At 44.9% G+C, this 23,928-nt stretch overlaps 1 protein-coding gene across 1 annotated transcript in view; it reads right to left on the reverse strand.

Annotated features, from left to right (window-relative positions):
• Positions 1 to 23,928, reverse strand: part of LOC143775062 (dynein axonemal heavy chain 3-like) — a 2,972,411-nt gene that overhangs the window by 2,577,513 nt on the left and 370,970 nt on the right. Inside the window, exon 7 of the mRNA XM_077262897.1 lies at positions 15,942 to 16,041. Within this exon, the coding sequence (XP_077119012.1) occupies positions 15,942 to 16,041 (100 nt within the window). The remainder of the gene's footprint in view (positions 1 to 15,941; positions 16,042 to 23,928) is intronic.

The following is a 23,928-nucleotide window of genomic DNA, read 5'->3' on the forward strand; positions in this document are numbered from 1 at the left end:
GCCTTCAGTAAAGAGGTAAAGAGACTGCAACCCTGTGTCCTCGTTATTTACTGCGACCTACACCACCACCTACACCTATTATTGGGCGCCCCTTAGCAGGACCACGGACCGGGTCGGGCCACCGTGACATTCTCAGAACCGAGAGACCCGGATCCGAATACCCCACTGTCCTGCATCTGGGGGCTGCTCCACACACATCCTATATATTACACCACACAGCAGGCAGCGCTGACAGATCCTCTAAATATGTTAGGGCTGGCGGAACGCACCGAGTAAATATAGAGATGTTATTTGTTGCATTCACAGCCCGGGGTCCACCGTGCAGGAAAAGAACCTGCTGCTGGCAAACGGCGGCACTATATGGCGGTAGAAGCGATCTCTGTTGCTTCACAGAGTCGCTACAAAGAAAGAGCTGTGTCCTGTTAGTCTCCACAGGAATACACAGTAACTGCTGAGCGGAAAGCAGCTTGTGGTCACGCAGTCAAGGAGGCAAACATACAATCTCCTCACCGGAAGAGCCGGTATTCTAGGTGGCTTATTTCAGCCGGGGCCCTGAAACCATACACACAATCTTCTCACCGGAGGAGCCGGTATTCTAGGTGACTTATTTCAGCCGCCTCCCTGAATCCACACAAGAGTGACCACATTGGTGCAAAACACAAAACTTGCATTGATACTAGCGCATGGCCGTGCGGCCATGCGAACCTTATATAGCAGCAGCAAGTACAAGACCTTCCTAGAGGGACCAATGAGAGGCTGCTACAGAGCCTGAGCACCTTCAGGACCTTCCTGGAGAACCAATGGGCTTTGCTGCAGTATCCAAGCATGTGACCCTCGATCTCCAATGAGAGATCTTACCCTGGGCATGCTCAGAAGGAGAAAAGCAGGACTTTGTCCCAAAGGCGTCTACTCTCCGCTGTCCAGCATTGGCTTTAATGGCAGAAGATGGAAAAGCAGCAGTAAGCCTTTGCACAGTCAGACTGAGCGAGACGCTTGGACCGACGTCTCCGCTGAGCAGGCTCCACTGCGGCAGGAGAAGAATGGGAGACCGCAGCAGAGGTGGTCCGAGATTCCCCCTGTGCAGAGGTGGGAACTCGACCCCTAACAATATACTGCACCACACAGGAGAGCTGACACATCCTCTATATATTACACCACACAGCAGCGCTGACAGATCCGCTATATACTGATCCACAGAGGACACATCCTCTATACACTGCACTACACAGAAGAGCTGACAGATCCTCTATATACTATACCACACATGAGAGCTGACAGATCCTCTATATACTACACCACACAGGACAACTGACAGATCCTCTATATACTACACTACACAGTAGAGCTGACAGATTCCCTATATACTAAACCACACAGGTGAGCTCGCAGATCCTCTATATATTAAACTACACATGAGAGCTGACATATCCGATATATACTACACCACACAGGAGAGCTGACAGATCCTCTATATACTACACCACACAGGAGAGCTGGCAGATCCTCTATATACTACACCACACAGGAGAGCTGACAGATCCTCTATATACTACACCACACAGAAGAGCTGACAGATCCTCTATATACTACACCACACAGAAGAGCTGACAGATCCTCTATATACTACACCACACAGGAGAGCTGACAGATCCTCTATATACTACACCACACAGAAGAGCTGACAGATCCTCTATATACTACACCACACAGGAGAGCTGACAGATCCTCTATATACTACACCACACAGGAGAGCTGACAGATCCTCTATATACTACACCACACAGAAGAGCTGACAGATCCTCTATATACTACACCACACAGGAGAGCTGACAGATCCTCTAAATACTACACCAACCAGGAGAGCTGATAGATCCTCTATACAATACACCACATAGGAGAACTGACAGATCCTCAATATACTGCACCACACAATAGAGCTGGCATATCCGATATATACTGCACCACCCAGGAGAGCTGACAGATCCTCTATTTACTACACCACACAGGACAGCTGACAGATCCTCTATAAAATACACCCCACAGGAGAGCTGACAGATCCTCTATATACTACACCACACAGGAGAGATGATAGATCCTCTATAGACTACACTACACAGGATAGATCCTCTATAAAGTACACCTCACACGAGAGCTGCCACATCCTCAATATACTACACCACAAAGAGGAGCTGACAGATCTTCTATGTACAACATCACACAGGAAAGTTGACAGATTCTCTATATACTACACAAAACAGGACAGCCGACAGATCCTCTATATACTACACAAAACACGACAGCCGACAGACCCTCTATATACTACACAACACATGATAGCTAACAGATCCTATATATACAGTACTATGCCACACAGGAGAGCTGACAAATCCTCTTTATACAACACCACACTTGAGACATGCTCCATATACTATACCACACAGAATTGCTGAAGTATCATCTTATTTAAAATACCAATCCAGGTTAATTTTTTATTTAACCACAGGAGTTAAATCAGTAATGTAGGCCCTGTGTGTGTAGTAAAATATTTACCGGTGGTCATATTCCACTGCAACGAATAAGACTAAAGCAACAAAACAGCTGCAGAAGATGGCAAGTGTGAATTTTATTACACACAGGGAAGCTGTTTGATAGCTTATTTTTTTCGGGGCAAGACAATGTTTTTATTAATACCATTTTGGGATAGATGTGATGTTTTGATCACTTGTTACAGCTTTTTTTGTGGAATTGCGTGAAACAGAAAAAAGGACATTTGGCATCCTTGATTTTTTTCCTGTTAACGGTGTTTACTGATCAGGTTAATTGTTTCTATATTTTGATAGATCAGACTTTTCTGAATGTAGCAATACCAAATATGTGTATCTTTTAGTTTTTTAAATCTTTATTTTCAGTGTAATAAAAGCGGGTGACTTGAACTTTTAGTTTTTTTTAAATATTTTTTTTACTCTTCACTAGTACAGTTAGCCCCCTTAGGGGACATGAAGATGTGAACATTCGATCGCATGAGCTATTATATAAAGTGATCCCATAGCATCTCTGCATTTAGTAGAAATCACGGTCTCCTTTGAAGCCCGTCCACAGGAAGCTGACATCCGGTGTAACAGGCCAGTTTAACCCTCCCGCCCAGAATATACCCGGGGTTAAAGTGGCCTAGGCCAGATTATACCCCGGGTATATTCTGGCCTAGCCCAAACTATACCCCGGGGTATAAATTGGACTAGTCCAGATTATACCCCTCCAGGTCAGAATATACCCCAGCTGCTGTAGATCAGGCAGCACACAGGGGCCCCAGGCAGCACACAGGGGCCCCAGGCAGCCAAAAGGGGCCCCAGGCAGCGCACATGGGCCCCAGGCAGTTCACAGGGCTCCAGGCAGCACACAGGGGACCCAGGCAGCGCACAGGGCTCCAGGCAGCGCATAGGGCCCCAGGCAGCACACAGGGGCCCCAGGCTGTGCACGGAGCCCCAAACAACGCACGGTGCCCCAGGCAGTGCACAGGACCCCAGGCAGCCCACAGGGGCCCAGGCAGCACACAGGGGCCCCAGGCAGCACACAGGGCTCCAGGCAGCCCACAGGAGCCCCAGGCAGCCCACAGGACCCCAGGCAGCCCACAAGGTGTCCCAGATAGCGCACAGGGGGGCAGAGACAGTGAGCAAGGTGGTAAGAGTGTGCAAGGGGAGGAAATAGAGCGCATGTCCCCTGTGCACTGTCTGGGCCCCCCTGTGCGCTATCTGGGACCCACTGTACGCTGTCTGGGACCCCCTGTGCGATGTCTGGGGCCCTGCTCTTGAATATATCACTCAATCCTAGTTTCACATTTGCATACAGCCATGCATATGCGTGCGCTCTCAGTGAAGCCTTGACCACTGCTGCGCCCCGCCGGTTACGCTTCGCCGACGTTCTTCTGACGGTGCTGCAACCTGCGGCGAAGGCAACGAGTTGGATTTTCTTGCGTTCACCGAATCGTCAAAACAACGCATGCGGACGCAAACGCAAACATCCGCAGGGCCTGCGAACCCAATGATAAAGATAGGGTACGCAGGCCGCATGCGGCCGCATGCGCACCTGGGCGGAGCTTAATTGGTGGGTGCGACAATGGGCGGGGCTTCACTGAGAGCGTACACAGCTGTGCGCAAATGTGAAACTAGCATATGATGTCTAGGGCCCTTGTGCGATGTGCGCTGCTTGGGGCCCTGTGTTCTGCCAGGAACCCCGTGTGCTGCCTGAGGCCCCTGTGCACTGCCTGGAGCCCTGTGGGCTGCTTGGGGCCCTGTGGGCTGCCTGGGGCCTCTTTGCACTGCCTGGGGCCCTGTGCACTGCCTGGTGCCCCTGTGTGCTGCCTGGGGCCCTGTGTGCTGCCTGGGGCCCTGTGTTCTGCCAGGGGCCCCGTGTGCTGCCTGAGGCCCCTATGCGCTGCCTGGAGCCCTGTGGGCTGCCTGGGGCTCTGTGGGCTGCCTGGGGCCCTCTGTGCTGCCTTGGGCCCCTGTGTGCTGCCTGGGGCCCCGTGCACTGCCTGGGGCCCTATGCGCTCCCTGGGGCCCCTGTGTGCTGCCTGGGGCCCTGTACTCTGCCTGGGGCCCTGTGCGCTGCCTGAGGCGCCTGTGTGCTGCCTGATCTACAGCAGCTGGGGTATATTTTGACCTGGAGTGGTATAATCTGTACTAGTCCAATTTATACCCTGGGGTATAGTTTGGGCTAGGCCAGAATATACCCGGGGTATAATCTGGCCTAGGCCACTTTAACCCCGGATATATTCTGGGCGGGGGGGTTAATCTGGCCTGTTACACCGGCTCTCATGACAACCCATCGGCAAACCCGAGATCAAATCATGGGTGCGCTGACGAATGAGAGATTGATGTGCACGCATGTTGGCATGTGTTAAATGTAGCAGTCAGAGAATGACAGTGGCATTTAACATGCACCATAAATGTAAGGTGGATGCCATGAAGATGTTAAATACTTGAGGATCCTCTTCCCCACCAACAGGAAATTAGAATTTTACTGTGGACCCCTCCCCTGTGTCACCTTTAGATTGCATGGGGTCCCCCTACCCTAACTGCGTCAGTGGCTGGAGAACTAGTCAGGCTGCAGGCTTCATATATTTTATTTACTTACAGTCAGTCACACTCACAATGACTGCAGCCATCAGACTCCTTCAGCTCCTCTGTACAATATATGACTGTGCTACTTGGGCAGAACCTTGACCAATCACAGCACATCTCCTTGCCTGAGCTGTGCTGTGAGTTCACACAAAAAAAACTAATGCTGATTGGCCGAATTGCAGCCAATCAGCATTTTGACTGCTGTCCAGGGCTTTGGGGAAGATGAGCAGGTGAGCAGCACAGGAAACAGCTGTGACTGCTGTTCTGCTGTTTTGTGCGTGTGCGTCTCCTCTCAGACTCAGCCTCAGCCTCACACAGTGAGCTGTGCTTCTGACTGTGCTGGCTGAAGTGAGGACCAGCACGCACTCACAGTTCTCTTGGCTGATTAATAGAGGCTGGCAGCAGTGGCAGGTGATGTGAAGGCGATGCTCCAGCACTTCCCATCACATCACTTGTGCAGCCTATTCGCCAGTGCTGGTGTAACAGGCCAGAATATACCCCATCCCAGACTATGCCCAGGGTTAAAGTGGCCTAGGCCAGAGTATACCCCGGGTATATTCAAGCCTAGGCTAAACTATACCCCTCCAAGCCTGAATATTGTTGTGTTTTTCCTGCTGTAGTTGTTCTACAGAATGACTACAAAGGAAGAAAGTAGAGCTACACTTACAGTATGTGTTGGATGAGTTGCATTACACTGACAGTAGATGTGCAACTGATGCAGAGATCATGGCCACAGCAAATCTGTTGAATTGCGACATGTCATCCACACAAAAGTCAGTGACTCCATGGATTGGTCGACATATCCTGCAAACTTCAGTCTACAGTCAATAACAAAACATGCACTTTATCTTGAAAATAAGCATGATCATTTTAATGTTGTTATCAGTGTTTGCCTTTAAATGTCTATATTGTAGCAAAGACTTTCAAGTCTAAGGCCAGGGATAAAAAGTTGCATGCAACAATCTCGTACAAAGTCATCGTGTGTCCCTGTCCTAAAGTTCCCAACACACAGGACAACTATTATGGGATTTGGGTGGGTGAGTAGGAAAAACACACCAATATTCTGGCTTGGAGGGGTATAGTTTAGCCTAGGTCAAAAAATACCCGGGGTCTACTCTGGCCTAAGCCACTTTAACCCCGGGCATCATCTGAGATGGGGTATATTCTGGCTTGTTACACCGGCTTTACAGTAAACGGTAAAGTGTGCACCACTGGGTGCACGGTATTAGCATGCAGGGCAGGCATGAATGAAGGAGGCAGCAGCTGGGGCTGGGGGCTGGCCTACCGGAGGATTCTCTGGTATCCCAAGGCCATAGTCCGACTCTGGTAGCATATGTTGCTTCCATACAGTGGTTGAATATTTCAAATATCTAGTGACTGGCATAAATACATGTTGCACAACATATATTTTTATATAATATAACATGTATAAAGATAGACAGACAGATAGATGAATAGATAGATAGATAGACAGACAGACAGACAGATAAATAGATGATAGATAGATAGATAGATAGATAGATAGATAGATAGATAGATAGATAGATTTGGATAGTTATTAATATTATTTAACATGACAATTTACATAAACACATAATACTTTTTTGAATGATTATGTATTAACAGAGAAAAAACAGTTAGCAAACACCAACGGATCCTGTATGAAAAAAGTAATTGCCCAACACAGGATATCAGTTAGACAAATGAAAAAAATAATCAGATTCAATTAGACTAGACACACCCTATAGCCTAATTACTGACACTCGTGTTGAATCTAAATATGTTTTTAGCAATACCTAGTAAGTTAAAGTGGTTTAATATGTCGAAATCTACAGTATCTCATAGATTGTAAGCTTACGAGCAGGACCCTCACCCCTCTTGGCGTCTGTTAATTTATGTGTTACTCTGTAATGTCTTTATTGCCTGTACAAGTACCATCTGTAATGTAAAGTTCTGCGGAATATATTGGCACTATATAAATAAATATTATTATTGTTAGTATTAGTGGTAGTAGTAGTTGTATAGTTGTAGTATTATTTGATGAAAGAAGGATTTCAAATTTTTTAAATGATAGAATAGAAAAATCATAAAATCATAAAGTGACAATTAAAAAAAAACTGCTGAACAAACAAGACTTCCACTAGTGATGCCTTTGAATACTTGCATTTTTTTAATCTGGCTATTCTATTACTGCAACCCTTTATTTACATCCTCCCTACTTGTACATTGTCTGTCTAGTATTGGTTGTGTGGAGTGAGCTCCGGGGCTGACCTAGATCCTTAAAGGAGGGGTACTGGCTTTGTTATACTGTAGGAGGTGGCCGGTCCCTTTCGGTAGTGCCCTCTCCTCCTCTTTTGTGACCCCCCGAGTACTTTATGTACATGTTTTATGTTGAGCTGTATTTGTATTATAATATGCAATGTAATGTCATGTATGTGCTGTAATTCTTATACTTTGTATTGTGTAAGTTCCCCTTTAATGACAATGTATAGAGTTAGGGACAGAAAAAGTTAAAATAGGAGCTGGTCCAGCAGTAGCAGAGAGGCTGGACTTGCAGCCATGAGGAGAGAGGAAGCTGTTACTTCCTCAGAACTGCCTGGGACTCTGGCCAGGGCAGATTGTCAGATGGGGCACTAATAGACCCGCTGGACAGAAGAGGTATGTTGCCCCAGACTCAAAGGACCCCAGGGACTCAAGAGGGGTCTCAAGGGCTCAGAAGACTGCAGAGAGTCAAGAGGGGCCCCAAGGATCAAAGGGTTAAAGATTACCAAGGACTAAAAAAGGACTACAACACAGGCTCTCTGGAACTTAAAGGGGCCTTCACTGAAGGGGTCTCAGGTGCCTTGATTCCAGTGGTTAGACGACTGTGATCCTCAGCAGCTGCGGCCGTTGTGGGTACAACTGCAGCAAATGTCAGGGCGAGAGCAGGAAATCCAGTGTTGAAAATTGCCTTTTGTGTCCATCCTTCATCCTCTGTTCAATAAAAAGTTAAATTTTCCCTGTTGGAATTCAGCTGCATCTTTGGACTCTTAATTGCCTGGACTGTTGTGGCCCGAGGAGAGAAGGTAACTTTTTTTGGGGAAAAGACTGAGTCCATGAACAAAGGGCCGGGGTGTCTACAGACTGTGTTTAGTGGGTGAGCTTGGTCTGGACTACCACCCCGGTCGCTCTTCTTACAATACCCCACTGTGAATCTCTGACAGCTGGATTTGACAAAATCCTAGCTAAAAGCATGTCATTCTGGCCGCCCATCAATATCCCTGTCACGTGATCACTGCGTTCCAATGGGTTGTCATTGCAAGCCGTGTGCTCTGGTGTACTCCCATGATACAGCAAAGTCACCAAAGAGAAAGACGACTCCGATAACAGTTCAACCACTAAAAAACACTTTACTAAAATATGTGAACAATCGTACCAGAGAAAGAAGAAAGATTCAAAGAAGTTCACAGACACTCCGCCTAGAGGCCCAGACCCTTGTGCAGTACAGTGGGGCGCCCTACAATATATGGCATTATATTTACTATATCTTTACCTTTACCTACTGGCATACCTGGTTAAAAAAGCCTCCTTTGCCTGTCAATATCTTTAAATCTACAACAAGTGAATGGGTGTGGAGTATGGGCTCACCTGGGATACAGCACACCAGCTTACAATCTTACAATAATTTAATTCTATTCCCCAACCAAACACTGCCTTGCCCTATTATGACTTCAGTGAATGCTGAATAATAATCTTTCCTGACTACACCATGAATAAAAATGTAGCAGCTGCTTAGCCCCCCTAAAACAAGGTTGATACACTTGAACAAATATAAAATAAATATAAAGGTCCTCAGAAGCTTTCTCATGGACTAGCTCTGGAATGGCCTAAATTTTGTTGCATGCTTTAACAGCACCTAAGTGTAAGTTGAAGATTTATAGTAAACATGGAGTTCTTAATAACAAAGAAATAGGTGACATAGCAGTGAAACCTGAAATCCCAGACACTGATCTTGGCAAAAATTGTGGCCTAATACAGTCCATTTCCGCATCTAACTTACTACAGGTCCTGTCTCAGTCTTCTATATTTTGGTTCCAAAACATGAAAAAGGAGCGTGCACTGTTACTCACTGCGATGGTACAGTGGGCCTTAGTTATCTTACCACGCGAGTCTGTTCTAGACAAATACTGATGCATGCGGACGAATGAGGCTCCCCTCTGTCATGGATCCCAATGGCTGGGGATCGCACTGGACAAGCAAAATAACATAAATAACGGACAAGCTCTAGGGTGATGGAACCTGGGCTGACCACTGCCCTACTCCTGACAAACACAACTAGAAATAGCCAGGGAGCGTGCCTACGTTGATTCTAGACGCCACGCGCCAGCCTAAGAGCTAACTAGCACTGCAGAGGAAATAAAGACCTAGCTTGCCTCCAGAGGAATGAACCCCAAAAGGTATAGTTGCCCCCCACATGTATTGACGGTGAAATGAGAGGAAGGCACGCACATAGAGATGAAAATAGATTTAGCAAAATGAGGCCCGCTATAACTAGAAAGCAGAATGATACAAAAGGGGTCTGAGCGGTCAGCAAAAAACCCTAATCAAAAACCATCCTGAGATTACAAGAACCCATGTGCCAACTCATGGCACATGGGGAGAACCTCAGCCCACTAGAGCTACCAGCTAGCATAGAGTCATAATTAGCCAAACCAAACAACTAAAAAACAGAACTTAGCTTATCCTGAGAGATCTGGGAGCAGGTAGTCAGGAACCAAACTGAGCACATCTGAGTACATTGATAGCCGGCAAGGGAATGACAGAAAAGCCAGGTTAAATAGGAAACACCCAGTCTCTGATGGACAGGTGGAAAGCAGAGACCGCAACCCACCAAAGTCACCCAGTACCAGCCGTAACCACCAGAGGGAGCCCAAAAACAGAATCCACAACAGTACCCCCCCCTTGAGGAGGGGTCACCGAACCCTCACGAGAACCCCCAGGGCGATCAGGATGAGCTCTATGGAAGGCGCGGACCAAATCAGTCGCATGAACATCAGAGGCGACCACCCAGGAATTATCCTCCTGACCATAACCCTTCCACTTAACCAAATACTGGAGTTTACGTCTGGAAACACGAGAATCCAAGATCTTCTCAACAACATACTCCAATTCTCCCTCCACCAGCACCGGAGCAGGAGGCTCAACCGAAGGAACAACGGGCACCTCATACCTCCGCAATAACGACCGATGGAACACATTATGAATAGCAAACGATGCTGGGAGATCCAAACGAAAAGATACAGGGTTAAGAATCTCCAAGATCTTATAAGGACCGATGAACCGAGGCTTGAACTTAGGAGAAGAGACCTTCATAGGGACAAAACGAGAAGACAACCACACCAAGTCCCCAACAAGAAGTCGGGGACCCACGCGGCGACGGCGATTAGCAAACTGCTGAGTCTTCTCCTGAGACAACTTCAAATTGTCCACCACCTGATTCCAAATCTGATGTAGCCTGTCCACCACCACGTCCACTCCAGGACAATCCGAAGGCTCCACCTGACCAGAGGAAAAACGAGGATGAAACCCCGAATTACAAAAGAAAGGAGAGACCAAAGTAGCAGAACTAGCCCGATTATTAAGGGCAAATTCGGCCAGTGGCAAAAAGGCAACCCAGTCATCTTGATCAGCAGAAACAAAACACCTTAAATAAGTTTCCAAGGTCTGATTAGTTCGCTCCGTCTGGCCATTCGTCTGAGGATGGAATGCAGACGAGAAAGACAAATCAATGCCCATCTTAGCACAAAACGTCCGCCAAAATCTAGACACAAACTGGGATCCCCTGTCAGAAACGATATTCTCCGGAATCCCATGCAAACGAACCACGTTCTGAAAAAATAAAGGGACCAACTCAGAAGAGGAAGGCAACTTAGGCAAGGGTACCAAATGAACCATCTTAGAAAAGCGGTCACACACAACCCAGATAACGGACATTTTCTGTGAGACAGGGAGATCTGAAATAAAATCCATGGAAATGTGCGTCCAAGGCCTCTTCGGGATAGGCAAGGATAACAACAACCCACTGGCCCGAGAACAGCAAGGCTTAGCCCGAGCACACACTTCACAAGACTGCACAAAGGTGCGCACATCCCTTGACAAGGAAGGCCACCAAAAAGACCTGGCCACCAAGTCTCTAGTACCAAATATTCCAGGATGACCAGCCAACACAGAAGAATGGACCTCGGAGATGACTCTACTGGTCCAATCATCCGGAACAAACAGTCTTTCTGGTGGACAACGATCAGGTTTATCCGCCTGAAACTCCTGCAATGCACGTCGCAAGTCTGGGGAGACGGCGGACAATATTACCCCATCCCTAAGGATACCAGTAGGCCCAGAGTCTCCAGGAGAGTCAGGCACAAAACTCCTGGAAAGAGCATCTGCCTTCACATTCTTTGAACCTGGCAGGTATGAAACCACAAAATTGAAACGAGAAAAAAACAACGACCAACGAGCCTGTCTAGGATTCAGACGCCTGGCAGACTCAAGGTAAATCAGATTTTTGTGATCAGTCAAGACCACCACACGATGTCTAGCACCCTCAAGCCAATGACGCCACTCCTCAAATGCCCACTTCATGGCCAAAAGCTCCCGATTACCCACATCATAATTGCGCTCGGCGGGCGAGAATTTTCTAGAAAAGAACGCACATGGCTTCATCACCGAGCCATTGGAACTTCTCTGTGACAAAACCTCCCCCGCTCCAATCTCGGAAGCATCAACCTCAACCTGAAAAGGAAGTGAAACATCTGGTTGACATAACACAGGAGCAGAAGAAAACCGGCGCTTAAGTTCCTGAAAGGCCTCCACAGCCGTAGGAGACCAATTAGCAACATCAGCACCCTTTTTAGTCAAATCAGTCAAAGGTTTAACAACACTGGAAAAATTAGTAATGAACCGACAATAAAAATTAGCAAAACCCAAGAACTTCTGAAGACTCTTAACAGATGTAGGATGTGTCCAGTCACAAATCGCCTGAACCTTGACGGGATCCATCTCAATAGTAGAAGGAGAAAAAATGTACCCCAAAAAAGAAATTTTCTGGACTCCGAAGAGACATTTTGAGCCCTTCACAAACAGAGAATTGGCCCACAGGACTTGAAACACCTTCCTGACCTGTAGAACATGAGACTCCCAGTCATCAGAAAACACCAAAATATCATCCAAATACACAATCATAAACTTATCCAGATATTCACGGAAAATATTGTGCATAAAGGACTGAAAGACTGAAGGAGCATTAGAAAGTCCAAAAGGCATTACCAAATACTCAAAATGGCCCTCAGGCGTATTAAATGCGGTTTTCCACTCATCACCCTGTTTTATCCGCACAAGATTATACGCACCGCGAAGATCTATCTTAGTGAACCACCTAGCCCCCTTAATGCGAGCAAACAAATCAGTCAATAATGGCAATGGATACTGATATTTGACTGTAATCTTATTCAGAAGGCGATAATCTATACAAGGCCTCAGGGAACCATCTTTTTTTGCCACAAAAAAAAAACCTGCTCCCAGAGGGGACGAAGATGGACGAATATGTCCCTTTTCCAAGGACTCCTTAATATAATTCCGCATAGCAGTATGCTCTGGCACTGACAGATTAAATAAACGACCCTTAGGGAACTTACTGCCAGGAATTAATTCTATAGCACAGTCACAATCCCTATGAGGAGGGAGCGAATTGAGCTTAGGCTCCTCAAAAACATCCCGATAGTCAGACAAAAACGCAGGGACCTCAGAAGGAGTAGATGAAGCGATTGAAATCAGAGGTGCATCATCATGAACCCCCTGACATCCCCAGCTTAACACAGACATTGTTTTCCAATCCAGGACAGGATTATGAGTTTGTAACCATGGCAGACCAAGCACTAGTACATCATGTAAATTATACAGTACAAGGAAGCGAATCACCTCCTGATGAACGGGAGTCATGCGCATGGTCACTTGTGTCCAGTACTGCGGTTTATTCATAGCCAATGGTGTAGAGTCAATTCCCTTCAAAGGAATAGGAACTTCCAGAGGCTCCAGACTAAAACCGCAGCGTTTGGCAAATGACCAATCCATAAGACTCAGGGCAGCGCCCGAATCCACATAGGCATCAACGGAAATGGATGACAGTGAACAAATCAGAGTTACAGACAAAATGAACTTAGACTGCAGAGTACTAATGGCAAAAGATTTATCAACCTTTTTTGTGCGTTTAGAGCATGCTGATATAACATGAGCTGAATCACCACAATAAAAACACAATCCATTTTTCTGCCTATAATTTTGCCGTTCACTTCTGGACTGAATTCTATCACATTGCATAGTCTCAGGTGCCTGTTCAGAAGACACCGCCAACTGGTGCACAGGTTTGCGCTCCCGTAAACGCCGATCAATCTGAATGGCCATAGTCATAGACTCATTCAGACCTGTAGGCGCAGGGAACCCCACCATAATATCCTTAATGGCCTCAGAAAGACCATCTCTGAAGTCTGCAGCCAGGGCGCACTCATTCCACTGAGTAAGCACCGACCATTTCCGAAATTTTTGACAATATACTTCCGCTTCATCATGCCCCTGAGAGAGGGCTAATAAAGCCTGTCATGTTCTCAATGGCAAGAGAACATAGCATCAGCATATATAGGAACTAGCTCTTGGAAGATGGGAACTGAGCTGACCATGAACTAAACCTAACGCACAACTAGCAGTGGCCGGGTAGCATGCCTACGTTGATTCTAGATGCCCAGCACCAGCCGGAGGACTAAATAATGCTAGCAGAGGAAAATATTAGTCCTAGCTCACCTCTAGAGAAATACCCCGAAAGGAGACAGAGGCCCCCCACATGTATTGGCGGTGAATTAAGATGAAATAACAAACGTAGTATGAAAATAGGTTTAGCAAATTTGAGGTCCACTTACTACATAGCAGAAGACAGAAAGGACACTTTCATGGTCAGCTGAAAACCCTATCAAAACACCATCCAGAAATTACTTTAAAACTCTGGCATTAACTCATAACACCAGAGTGGCAATTCCTGTTCACAAGAGCTTTCCAGACACAGTAACGAAACTACAGCTGTGAACTGGAACAAAAATGCAAAAACAAACATGGACAAGAGTCCAACTTATCTAGTAGTTGTCTAGGAGCAGGAACAAGCACAGAGAGGCTTCTGATAACATTGTTGACCGGCAAGCAACTAACAGAGCAGCAAGGTTATATAGCGACTCCCACATCTTGATGGGAACAGGTGAACAGAGAAGATGAAGACACCAGTTCAATTCCACCAGTAGCCACCGGGGGAGCCCAGAATCCAAATTCACAACAAAAGCCTTTTCAGCCTGAATCTCCAGGTTAGGTTCCTCATAGAGCAATCCCAGTGCCAGAAAAAACGCATCCACACTGAGCAATGCAGGATCCCCTGGTGCCAATGCAAATGCCCAATTCTGAGGGTCGCCCCGCAGGAAAGATATTACAATCTTAACCTGCTGAGCAGGGTCTCCAGAGGAGCGAGATTTCAAAGAAAGAAACAATTTGCAATTGTTCCTGAAATTCAGGAAGGTAGATCTATCTCCAGAAAAAAACTCTGGAATAGGAATTCTAGGTTCAGACATGGGAGTGAAAACAACAAAATCCTGTATGTTTTGAACTTTTGCAGCAAGATTACTCAGGCTGGAAGCCAAACTCTGGACATCCATGTTAAACAGCTAAGGTCAGAGCCATTCAAGGGTTAAGAGGAGGTAAGAAGCAGCTAGACAGCAATTAAGGGCTAGGCAGCAAAACTCTGAGGGGAAAAAAAAAAAATTCCCTTAAACACTTCTTTTTCTCCTGCTTCAGCCCAAACAATTAACACTTTGTAGGCCGGCTATACTGTCATGGATCGCAATGGCTGGGGATCGCACTGGACAAGCAAAATAACATAAATAACGGACAAGCTCTAGGGTGATGGAACCTGGGCTGACCGCTGCCCTACTCCTGACAAACACAACTAGAAATAGCCAGGGAGCGTGCCTACGTTGATTCTAGACGCCACGCGCCAGCCTAAGAGCTAACTAGCACTGCAGAGGAAATAAAGACCTAGCTTGCCTCCAGAGGAATGAACCCCAAAAGGTATAGTTGCCCCCCACATGTATTGACGGTGAAATGAGAGGAAGGCACGCACATAGAGATGAAAATAGATTTAGCAAAATGAGGCCCGCTATAACTAGAAAGCAGAATGATACAAAAGGGGTCTGAGCGGTCAGCAAAAAACCCTAATCAAAAACCATCCTGAGATTACAAGAACCCATGTGCCAACTCATGGCACATGGGGAGAACCTCAGCCCACTAGAGCTACCAGCTAGCATAGAGTCATAATTAGCCAAACCAAACAACTAAAAAACAGAACTTAGCTTATCCTGAGAGATCTGGGAGCAGGTAGTCAGGAACCAAACTGAGCACATCTGAGTACATTGATAGCCGGCAAGGGAATGACAGAAAAGCCAGGTTAAATAGGAAACACCCAGCCTCTGATGGACAGGTGGAAAGCAGAGACCGCAACCCACCAAAGTCACCCAGTACCAGCCGTAACCACCAGAGGGAGCCCAAAAACAGAATCCACAACACCCCTCCAACAGATGAGCGGTACCACTGATGATTATGGCATGACTCCTCAGTGACGTCCAGCACTGCTCGCGCTATCTTCTGGCCTATTTCCATCTGAAAGCAGTGTATCTGACTATAATCATTTTCCATCTGATAAGAATCTGGTCACCAGCAGGGTCATCTTCTTTCCGTCGCAACTCTGGATGCTTTTACCTGCTAATGTCACTGGACCTTCCTCTGGCACATCCTTCATTTGTCCTTAGTAACTTCAAAACTGCCTCCAACTTGGCTGATCCACTCTTTCCTGTGATGCACAATCAACTGTCAACTGTCTCTGACCATGTGTCTGTTGCTGGGCAGACTTGGGCTAGGAAACAACAGCCTCTTGTGACCAAATAACAGTACCATGTCATTACTGACAGCAAGCAGGTGATAAATTTATATACAACAGGTTCAACATTTACACATATGCGGACACATATAAGCACATCTATACTCTGCTGGTTAGCCAGGTGCTGTAATAGATATACATGGCTCACCATTTATCCTTTTAACCAGGTACATATGACTACCCATGGGCAATGGGGGTTCTTTTACTATCTCACATGCATGACAGCCAGTGGTCTGCTGATGACTCCCGTGCCTGTCATTACGATACTCCTGTGAACACTGGCTCGTGGTCAGCGATAATAGGATATTGTGTTTTCTGCTTTACATAGCAGGATTGAAGTGATGCAATGATTGCAGCTTTAAGTCTACTAAGGGGACTATTAAAAGTGAAATGTGAAAAAAATAGTTTTTAAAAATATGAAAAAAATAAAAAACACAAAAGTTCAAATTACCCCCTTTTACCCCATTGAAAATAAAATAAAAAAATGCACACATTTGCTACTGCAGTGTTCAGAAATGTCCGAAATTTCAAAATGTCAAATAAATTAATTAGATACGTAAGCTGTATAGCCAGAAAAAAAACCAGTATGCCAGAATTACGTTTTTTTTCATGCCGCAACATTGTAATAAAATGCAATAAGAGGCTATCAAAATATCGTATCTACTCCAAAATGGTATCAATAAAAATATTAGCTCAGGGTGCAAACATAAACCATCACCCAGCCTCAGAGCCTAAAAATGGAAACGCTATGGGTCTTGGAAAATGGAGACAAAAGCAAAAAACTTTTTTTCATACAAATTTTGGAAGTTTTATTCACAATTTACATAAAAATAAAATATAGATGTTGGGTATCTGTGTACTCATACTGAACTGGAGAATCATATTGCCAGGTCAGTTTTATCATATAGTGAACATGGTAAGCAATAAAAAAAACTTCAAAAACCAAAGTGAAATTTGTGGCACTTTTTTTGCAATTTCGTTGCACTTGGAATTTTTTCCCCATGTTCGACTATGTTTAAAAACAAACATATTTGGTATCTCCACATTTGTAAGAGCACAATCTGCCAAATTAACAAAGAAAGCTATCAAAATGTAGTATGTACCCTGAAATGTCAATATAAACATCAGCTCGCCACTTAAAAAAAACAAAACAAAATGCAGCCCAAATAATGCAAAACTAAAAAGTGACGGATATCGGAAAACACAAGCCAATATTTTTTTCCTAAATTTCCACCACAAATATATGTGGGCAAAAGTGGTATCAACATAGCTTAACAGACTTTAAGAATCATAATGCTAGGTCATTTTAATTGCACAATGGAACATAATAAAAAAAAAATAAAAGAAAGCAGACAGAATTTTGTTTTGGTGCATTTTTCATAATTTCACCTAACTTGGATTTTTTTTTCCATTTTTCAGTATATTATATGGCAAAATGAATGGCGTTATTCAAATCTACCACTTGTCCAACAAATATAAAAGCTCTCATAAGGTTTTATCAACAGAAAATTAAAGCAGAAAATTGGCCATGGTGAAAGGAGTTAAGAAGAATGTAAATGAAAAAAAGAATTCCAATCTATTCCAGGCAAAAGTAATATAAAAATATCAATGCATAAATCTTGAAAATTTATCATAAAATGTAGTGCACAGGCTGTATGTAGGCAAATCTAAATTTAGATTTATCTATTCACAAATTAACAAGAATCTATGTTAAATCCCAGTACGTAATATATGACAAATAGATGTGATTTTCACTCTTTTTTTCCCTACAATGTTAATACTGAGTCAAGTAATGACATTTCAATGACAAATAGCTTTTAATTAGCATATATTAATAGAAAATGTTACAATGTAAACAGAAATATCGGAAACACTAGAAGAACATCGAACAAAACTACATTGTGTAAGAACTGAGCAGAGTGCTCTACATTCATACAGTCACTATGCATATACAGTGGGTACAGACATTATTCATACCCCTTTAAATTTTTCACTCTTTGTTTCATTGCAGCCATTTGGTAAATTCAAAAAAGTTCATTGTTTTATCCCATTAATTTACAGTCTGCACTCTATTTTGACTAAAAAAAAAACAGAAATGTAATAATTTTTGCAAATTTATTAAAAAAGAAAAACTGAAATATCACATGGTCATAGGTATTCAGACTCTTTTCTCAGTATTGAGTAGAAGCACCCTTTTGAGCTAGTACAGCCATGAGTCTTCTTGAAAATGATGCAACAAGATTTTCACACCTGGATATGGGGATCCTCTGTTCTTCTTCCTTGCAGATTCTCTTCAGTTCCGTCAGGTTGGATGGTGATCGTTAGTGGACAGCCATTTTCAGGTCTCTCCAGAGATGCTCAATTGGGTTTAGGTCAGGGCTATGGCTGGGCCATTCATGAATGGTCACAAAGTTGTTCTGAAGCCACTCCTTTGTTATTTTAGCTGTGTGCTTAGGGTCATTGTCTTGTTGGAAGGTGAACCTTCGATCAAGTCTGAGGTCCAGAGCACTCTGGAAGAGGTTTTCATCCAGGATATTTCTGTACTTGGCCACTTTCATGTTTCCTTCAATGACAATGAGTCATCCTGTCCCTGCAGCTGAAAAACACCCCCATAGTATGATGCTGCCACCACCATGTTTCACTGCTGGAATTGTATTGGGCAGGTGATGAACAGTGCCTGGTTTTCTCCCCACATGCTGCTTAGGATTATAACGAAAAAGGTCTATGTTCATCTCATCAGACCAGATAATCTTATTTCTCATTGTCTGGGAGTCCTTCATGTGTTTTTTAGCAAAGTCTATATGGGCTTTCATATGTCTTGCACTGAGGAGAGGCTTCAGTTGGGCCACTCTGCCATAAAGGCCCAACTGGTGGAGGGCTGCAGTGATAGTTGACTTTGTGGAACCTTCTCCCATCTCCCTACTGCATCTCTGGAGCTCAGCCACAGTGATCTTGGGGTTCTTCTTTACCTCTCACCAGGGCTCTTCTCCCATGATTGCTCAGTTTGGCTGGATGGCCAGGTCTAGGAAGACTTCTGGTGGTCCCAAACTTCTTCCATTTGAGGATTATGGAGGCCACTGTGCTCTTAGGAACTTTGAATACTGCAGAAATTCTGTTGTAACCTTGGCCAGATCTGTGCCTTGCCACAATTCTGTCTCTGAGCTCCTTAGCCAGTTCCTTTGACCTCATGATTCTCATTTGGTCTGACATGCACTGTGAGCTGTGAGGTCTTATATAGACAGGTGTGTGACTTTCCAAATCAAGTCCTATCAGTTTAAGCACAGCGGGACTCCAATGAAGGAGTAGAACCATCTCAAGAAGGATCACAAGGAAATGGTCAGCATGTGACTTAAATATGAGTGTCTGAGCAAAGGGTCTGAATACTTGTAACCATGTGATATTTCAGTTTTTCTTTTTTATTAAATTTGCAAACATTTCTACATTTCTGTATTTTTTCAGTCAACATGGGGTGCAGAGTGCACATTAATGTGAAAAAAATGAACGTTTTTGAATTTACCAAATGGCTGCAATGAAACAAAGAGTGAAAAATTTAAAAGGGAATGAATACTTTCCATACCCACTCTAGCTCACATGAATGTGTATGAAAAGACACCTGCACTGTTCGAGCCCCACTATAATACTTTGAAATTACAAAGGCATATGTGAAGAATTATTGCAAATTTAAGCTGTAAATCGTTAGCCCAGTTTGGACAACTGTTTTGTTATTTTCTTCAGTCCCCCAAAAAACAGCTAACAGTTTGATCCTGTTCTTGGAACTCCTATAAGGAACTACTGCTAAGCCATGAACTTTGTTCTAAATGCTTGGTTATATCACTAATTATATAGATTTTTTAATTTTCTAAAATAAAAACAACTTTATACCGTGACTACTTGATTAGGGGCCTTCCATAAGAAGGAATTTGGACTTGCACTGTGACTCCACCACTAGTCACTGCTAGAGATGAGCAGATCGATTTGAGAAGGATAGAGTTCGAATAGAATTTCCTGAAAACTGCAGTTCCATTCACATTACCCAACAGTGTCAGCTTTAGGGCTACAACAAGATACTGAGGCAGCAGCAATTCCTAGAGTATTTATGACATGATGGACATGACTAGTGATGAGCGAGTATACTCATTGCTCGGGTTTTCCCGAGCATGATCGGGTGATCTCCGAGTATTTGTACGTGCTCGGAGATTACATTTTCATCACCTCAGCTGAATGATTTGCGGCTACTAGCCAGGCTGAGTACATGTGGGGGTTGCCTGGTTGGGAGGGAATTCCCACATGTGTTCAGTCTGTCTAGCAGCCGTAAATCATTCAGCTTAGGTGACAAAAACTTAATCTCCGAGCAGTTACAAATACTCGGAGATCACCCTAGCGTGCTCTGAAAAACCAGAGCCACGAGTATACTCGCTCATCACTAAACATGACCTTTTTTTCTGCCATTTCAACAACCTGATGCACTTCAACAAACACAGAAGCACTGGCTGAACAGCTAGATTCAGTCGTACTTAGACGGCAACCTTTCTCAGGCAATAAACCTGAGTCCCAATCCCATTGACTTCTGGAACAAAAGATTGGACCAGAAGCAGGAACTGTCCCAGTTGGCTATGGGAGTACTGTCATGTCCAGCCTCAAATGTCATGTCAGAGATGGTATTCAGTGTGGTAGATGGATTTGTAACACTAAACTAGACCAGATTATCTGCCACGAGCATAAAAAAACTAACATTTGTCAAAATAAATCAAACATGAGTCAGTGCGGGCTGTCTTGCTCCAATAGCTGATACCAATGATTAAATTGGCCATAATATATTACTACCTGCCTCACTATGTCCTGTCACCCCCTCAAGGCGTTTTCAACTAAAAGAGCCACCTAGTGCAGCACTAATGCTGCATTCTGTCAAGGTGGCTCTTTTAGTTGTGGTCTCTTTCAACGCTAAAATAATCGTTTTTATAATTTGTCCCTGATACCTCGATTTTGTCCTGGGGGCATGTCTTTTCCCCCAGACACAAATGCCTCCCAGCCATCACTCAATACTCTGTGTGCAGGGCTCTGCCTCCTCTGCCTTCATTAACATCCCACTGGGGATCCCGGATTTATCGCCTTGTCAGTGACCACCGCGGTGCATCCCTCGCTTCCCAGACGACCTTCCGCGGTCGGAGCAGCAGCCACAACAGCGACCACTTTGAAGAAGTCGACACGCAGCAGTCGCCCGTGTGTTCTGCTGCGGTCCCGGTGCCTGCGCTGTAAGTTTGAAGGGCAGCAGCGCAAACTGCGCATGCCCCAAAAAAACTTACAGTGCAGGCACCAGGGCCGCATCAGAACACACGGCGACTGCTGCGTGTTGACTTCCTCAAAGTGGTCGCTGTTGCGGCTGCTGCACCGACCATGGAAGGTCGTCTGGGAAGCGAGGGATGCACCGTGGTGGTCAATAACAAGGTGGTAAATCCGGGAGCCCCAGTGGGATGTTAATGAAGGCAGAGGAGGTGAAGCCTGGCACGCAGAGTATTGAGTGATGGCTGGGAGGCGTTTGTGTCCGGGGAAAAGACATGCCCCCAAGACAAATTTGAGGTATCAGGGACAAATTATAAAAACAATTATTTTAGCATTGAAAGGGACCACAACTAAAAGAGCCACCTTGACAGAATGCAGCATTAGTGCTGCTCAAGGTGACTCTTTTAGTTAAAAACGCCTGGGGGATTACAGGTTCCCTTTATATGTCTGGGGCAGGGACAAGTGAACATAAAGGCTCCACTGGGACAACGAACTGAGCATGGTTGATGACTGTTGTATCTGTGCAACTGCAGGTTGAGGGCAGGAGGCATCAGCACCTGCTTCATGGACAGCAGATTGAGAAGGCCGTAACACAGGAGAAAGGGCAGTGGTTTCACCATCAGACACAGATTTTGAACCCAGGCGTTCCGCCCACTTATTGGGGTGCATGGCTGCCATGTGCTTTTGCATGCTGGTGGTGCTCAGGCTGGCAGTGTTCTTGCCTCTTCTTAGCTTGGTTTGGCAGATGATGCAAATGACAGTTGTTTTGTCTGAATGAATTACAGAAAAAAGCTGCCAAACAGGGGAACAACGCGCCCTTGGCCTGTTATGTAGCTGAGTGGGGGGGGGGCTCTGTGAAACAGTTGACCGACTTCTCCCTTTGGTCAAACCATGACATCTTCTTGTCTGTTTTTGTGCTATGGATGAATCCCTGTCTGCACTTATTTGCTCACTAGGCATGCCGCCATGTCAGGTTGGATCAGTGGCCTCATCATCGACCACGTCATTTTCCATTTCTTCAATCTGATCCTCCTTCTGAGTGGCAATTTTAGGCTGACCTGATGGAAACTGTGCATAATGATTATCCCCCACCTCTTCAGACATGAATTGACCTTCCCCAACATTGATTTCTCCTGGCCGTTGGTGCTCAAATGTTTGGGCATCACTGCACTCCACCTCCTCATGACCCTCTTTAATGGTGCACGTTGAGAAACCTGACAAATTACAAGTGAACATAAAAAGTTCCACAGAGTGGCCAGCATTGGGATCATATGTCTCCTGAGACTCTTGACGGTAGGAGGAAGGAGGACCAGGTTGAGGATTCAGAGGCCCAGCCTCTTGGCTACTGTGACTGGACCATGTGGGAGACTTTGTGGTGCTGTTTGTCAATACACTGGAGCGTTTGTCTGCCATCCAACCCACAACACTCTGGCAATTGTCTGGGTTCATCAGTGGTGTACCACGCTGACCACTTTTTACAGGAAACTAGAATGAGATCCAGTCAACTTCTGATCTGTAACATGGCCTTGGCAGGCACCAACACATCCACTTCCCTTAACATCACCCTTTCTCATAATGAATGCTTTATGCTTATGAATAAAATTTCCAAGATTTATTTTTGACAACTACCCTCACAGAGATGTTAAATACAAATTCATTATATCTAGCAATGTGTGACATTTTTTTTCAAGATATTAGCTTTATTACACACGACAATAGCAGACTTGCGAAAATTATAGATAAATAGTCATGTTTGCATATCTCTGCAGGCTTTGCACCAGTCACACAAATGCTAAATAAAGATTTCAATACCAAAAGGCATAGGCTTGTGAAGATTGGTCAATGACACTCCTGTCTCTTTCCTTTGAGGAGGCTGCTTCCAAGCAAAATGAGACTTGTACATGTTCCTGATATGGGTTTCAGGTAGACTGCCAGAATACAGGTCCTTGCTTGCATGCACTGTATTCAGAATTTAATTCTAATGCTTTTGGTGACTGGTAGAATCCAATTTACTGACATTGATCATACAGCTCCCCCAACTCCTCTATTATATTCACCTTACAGCAGCTTCACCTACTGTGACAGTGGTTCCATTGGGATCCGGTGGCAAAAATGATCTGTGGAGCTTACAAAATGCAGGTTTCACAGCACCTGTTGGCACTCGGCTAATTGTCAGCGAGGGCCACATAATGACATGGCGGTGGACCGGGTGGAGGTGGCGGTCAAAGCCCAAAATTCAAATGGGCATGTTTTAGCTGGCATTGTAAAGTATTGGGGAATATGTATTCCACTATATAGCTAACAATTTGGAATGATGGAGGGACCTCACAAATATATGAATGAGAGCTCTTCCAAATGTATGATACAGGGCCACCTGAAGTCCCTTATCAAACTGAGGTTTCATGGCAGCTGCTGGCTCTCTGCTAATTGTCAGCGAGGGCTGCATAATGACATGGCGGTGGAAAAGGTGGTGGTTGGCAATGCCTAAAATTCAAATGGGCATGTTTGAAATAGCATTGTAAAGGGATG

The sequence above is a fragment of the Ranitomeya variabilis genome, chromosome 5 (genome assembly GCF_051348905.1).
Source record: "Ranitomeya variabilis isolate aRanVar5 chromosome 5, aRanVar5.hap1, whole genome shotgun sequence".
Lineage (NCBI taxonomy): Eukaryota > Metazoa > Chordata > Amphibia > Anura > Dendrobatidae > Ranitomeya > Ranitomeya variabilis.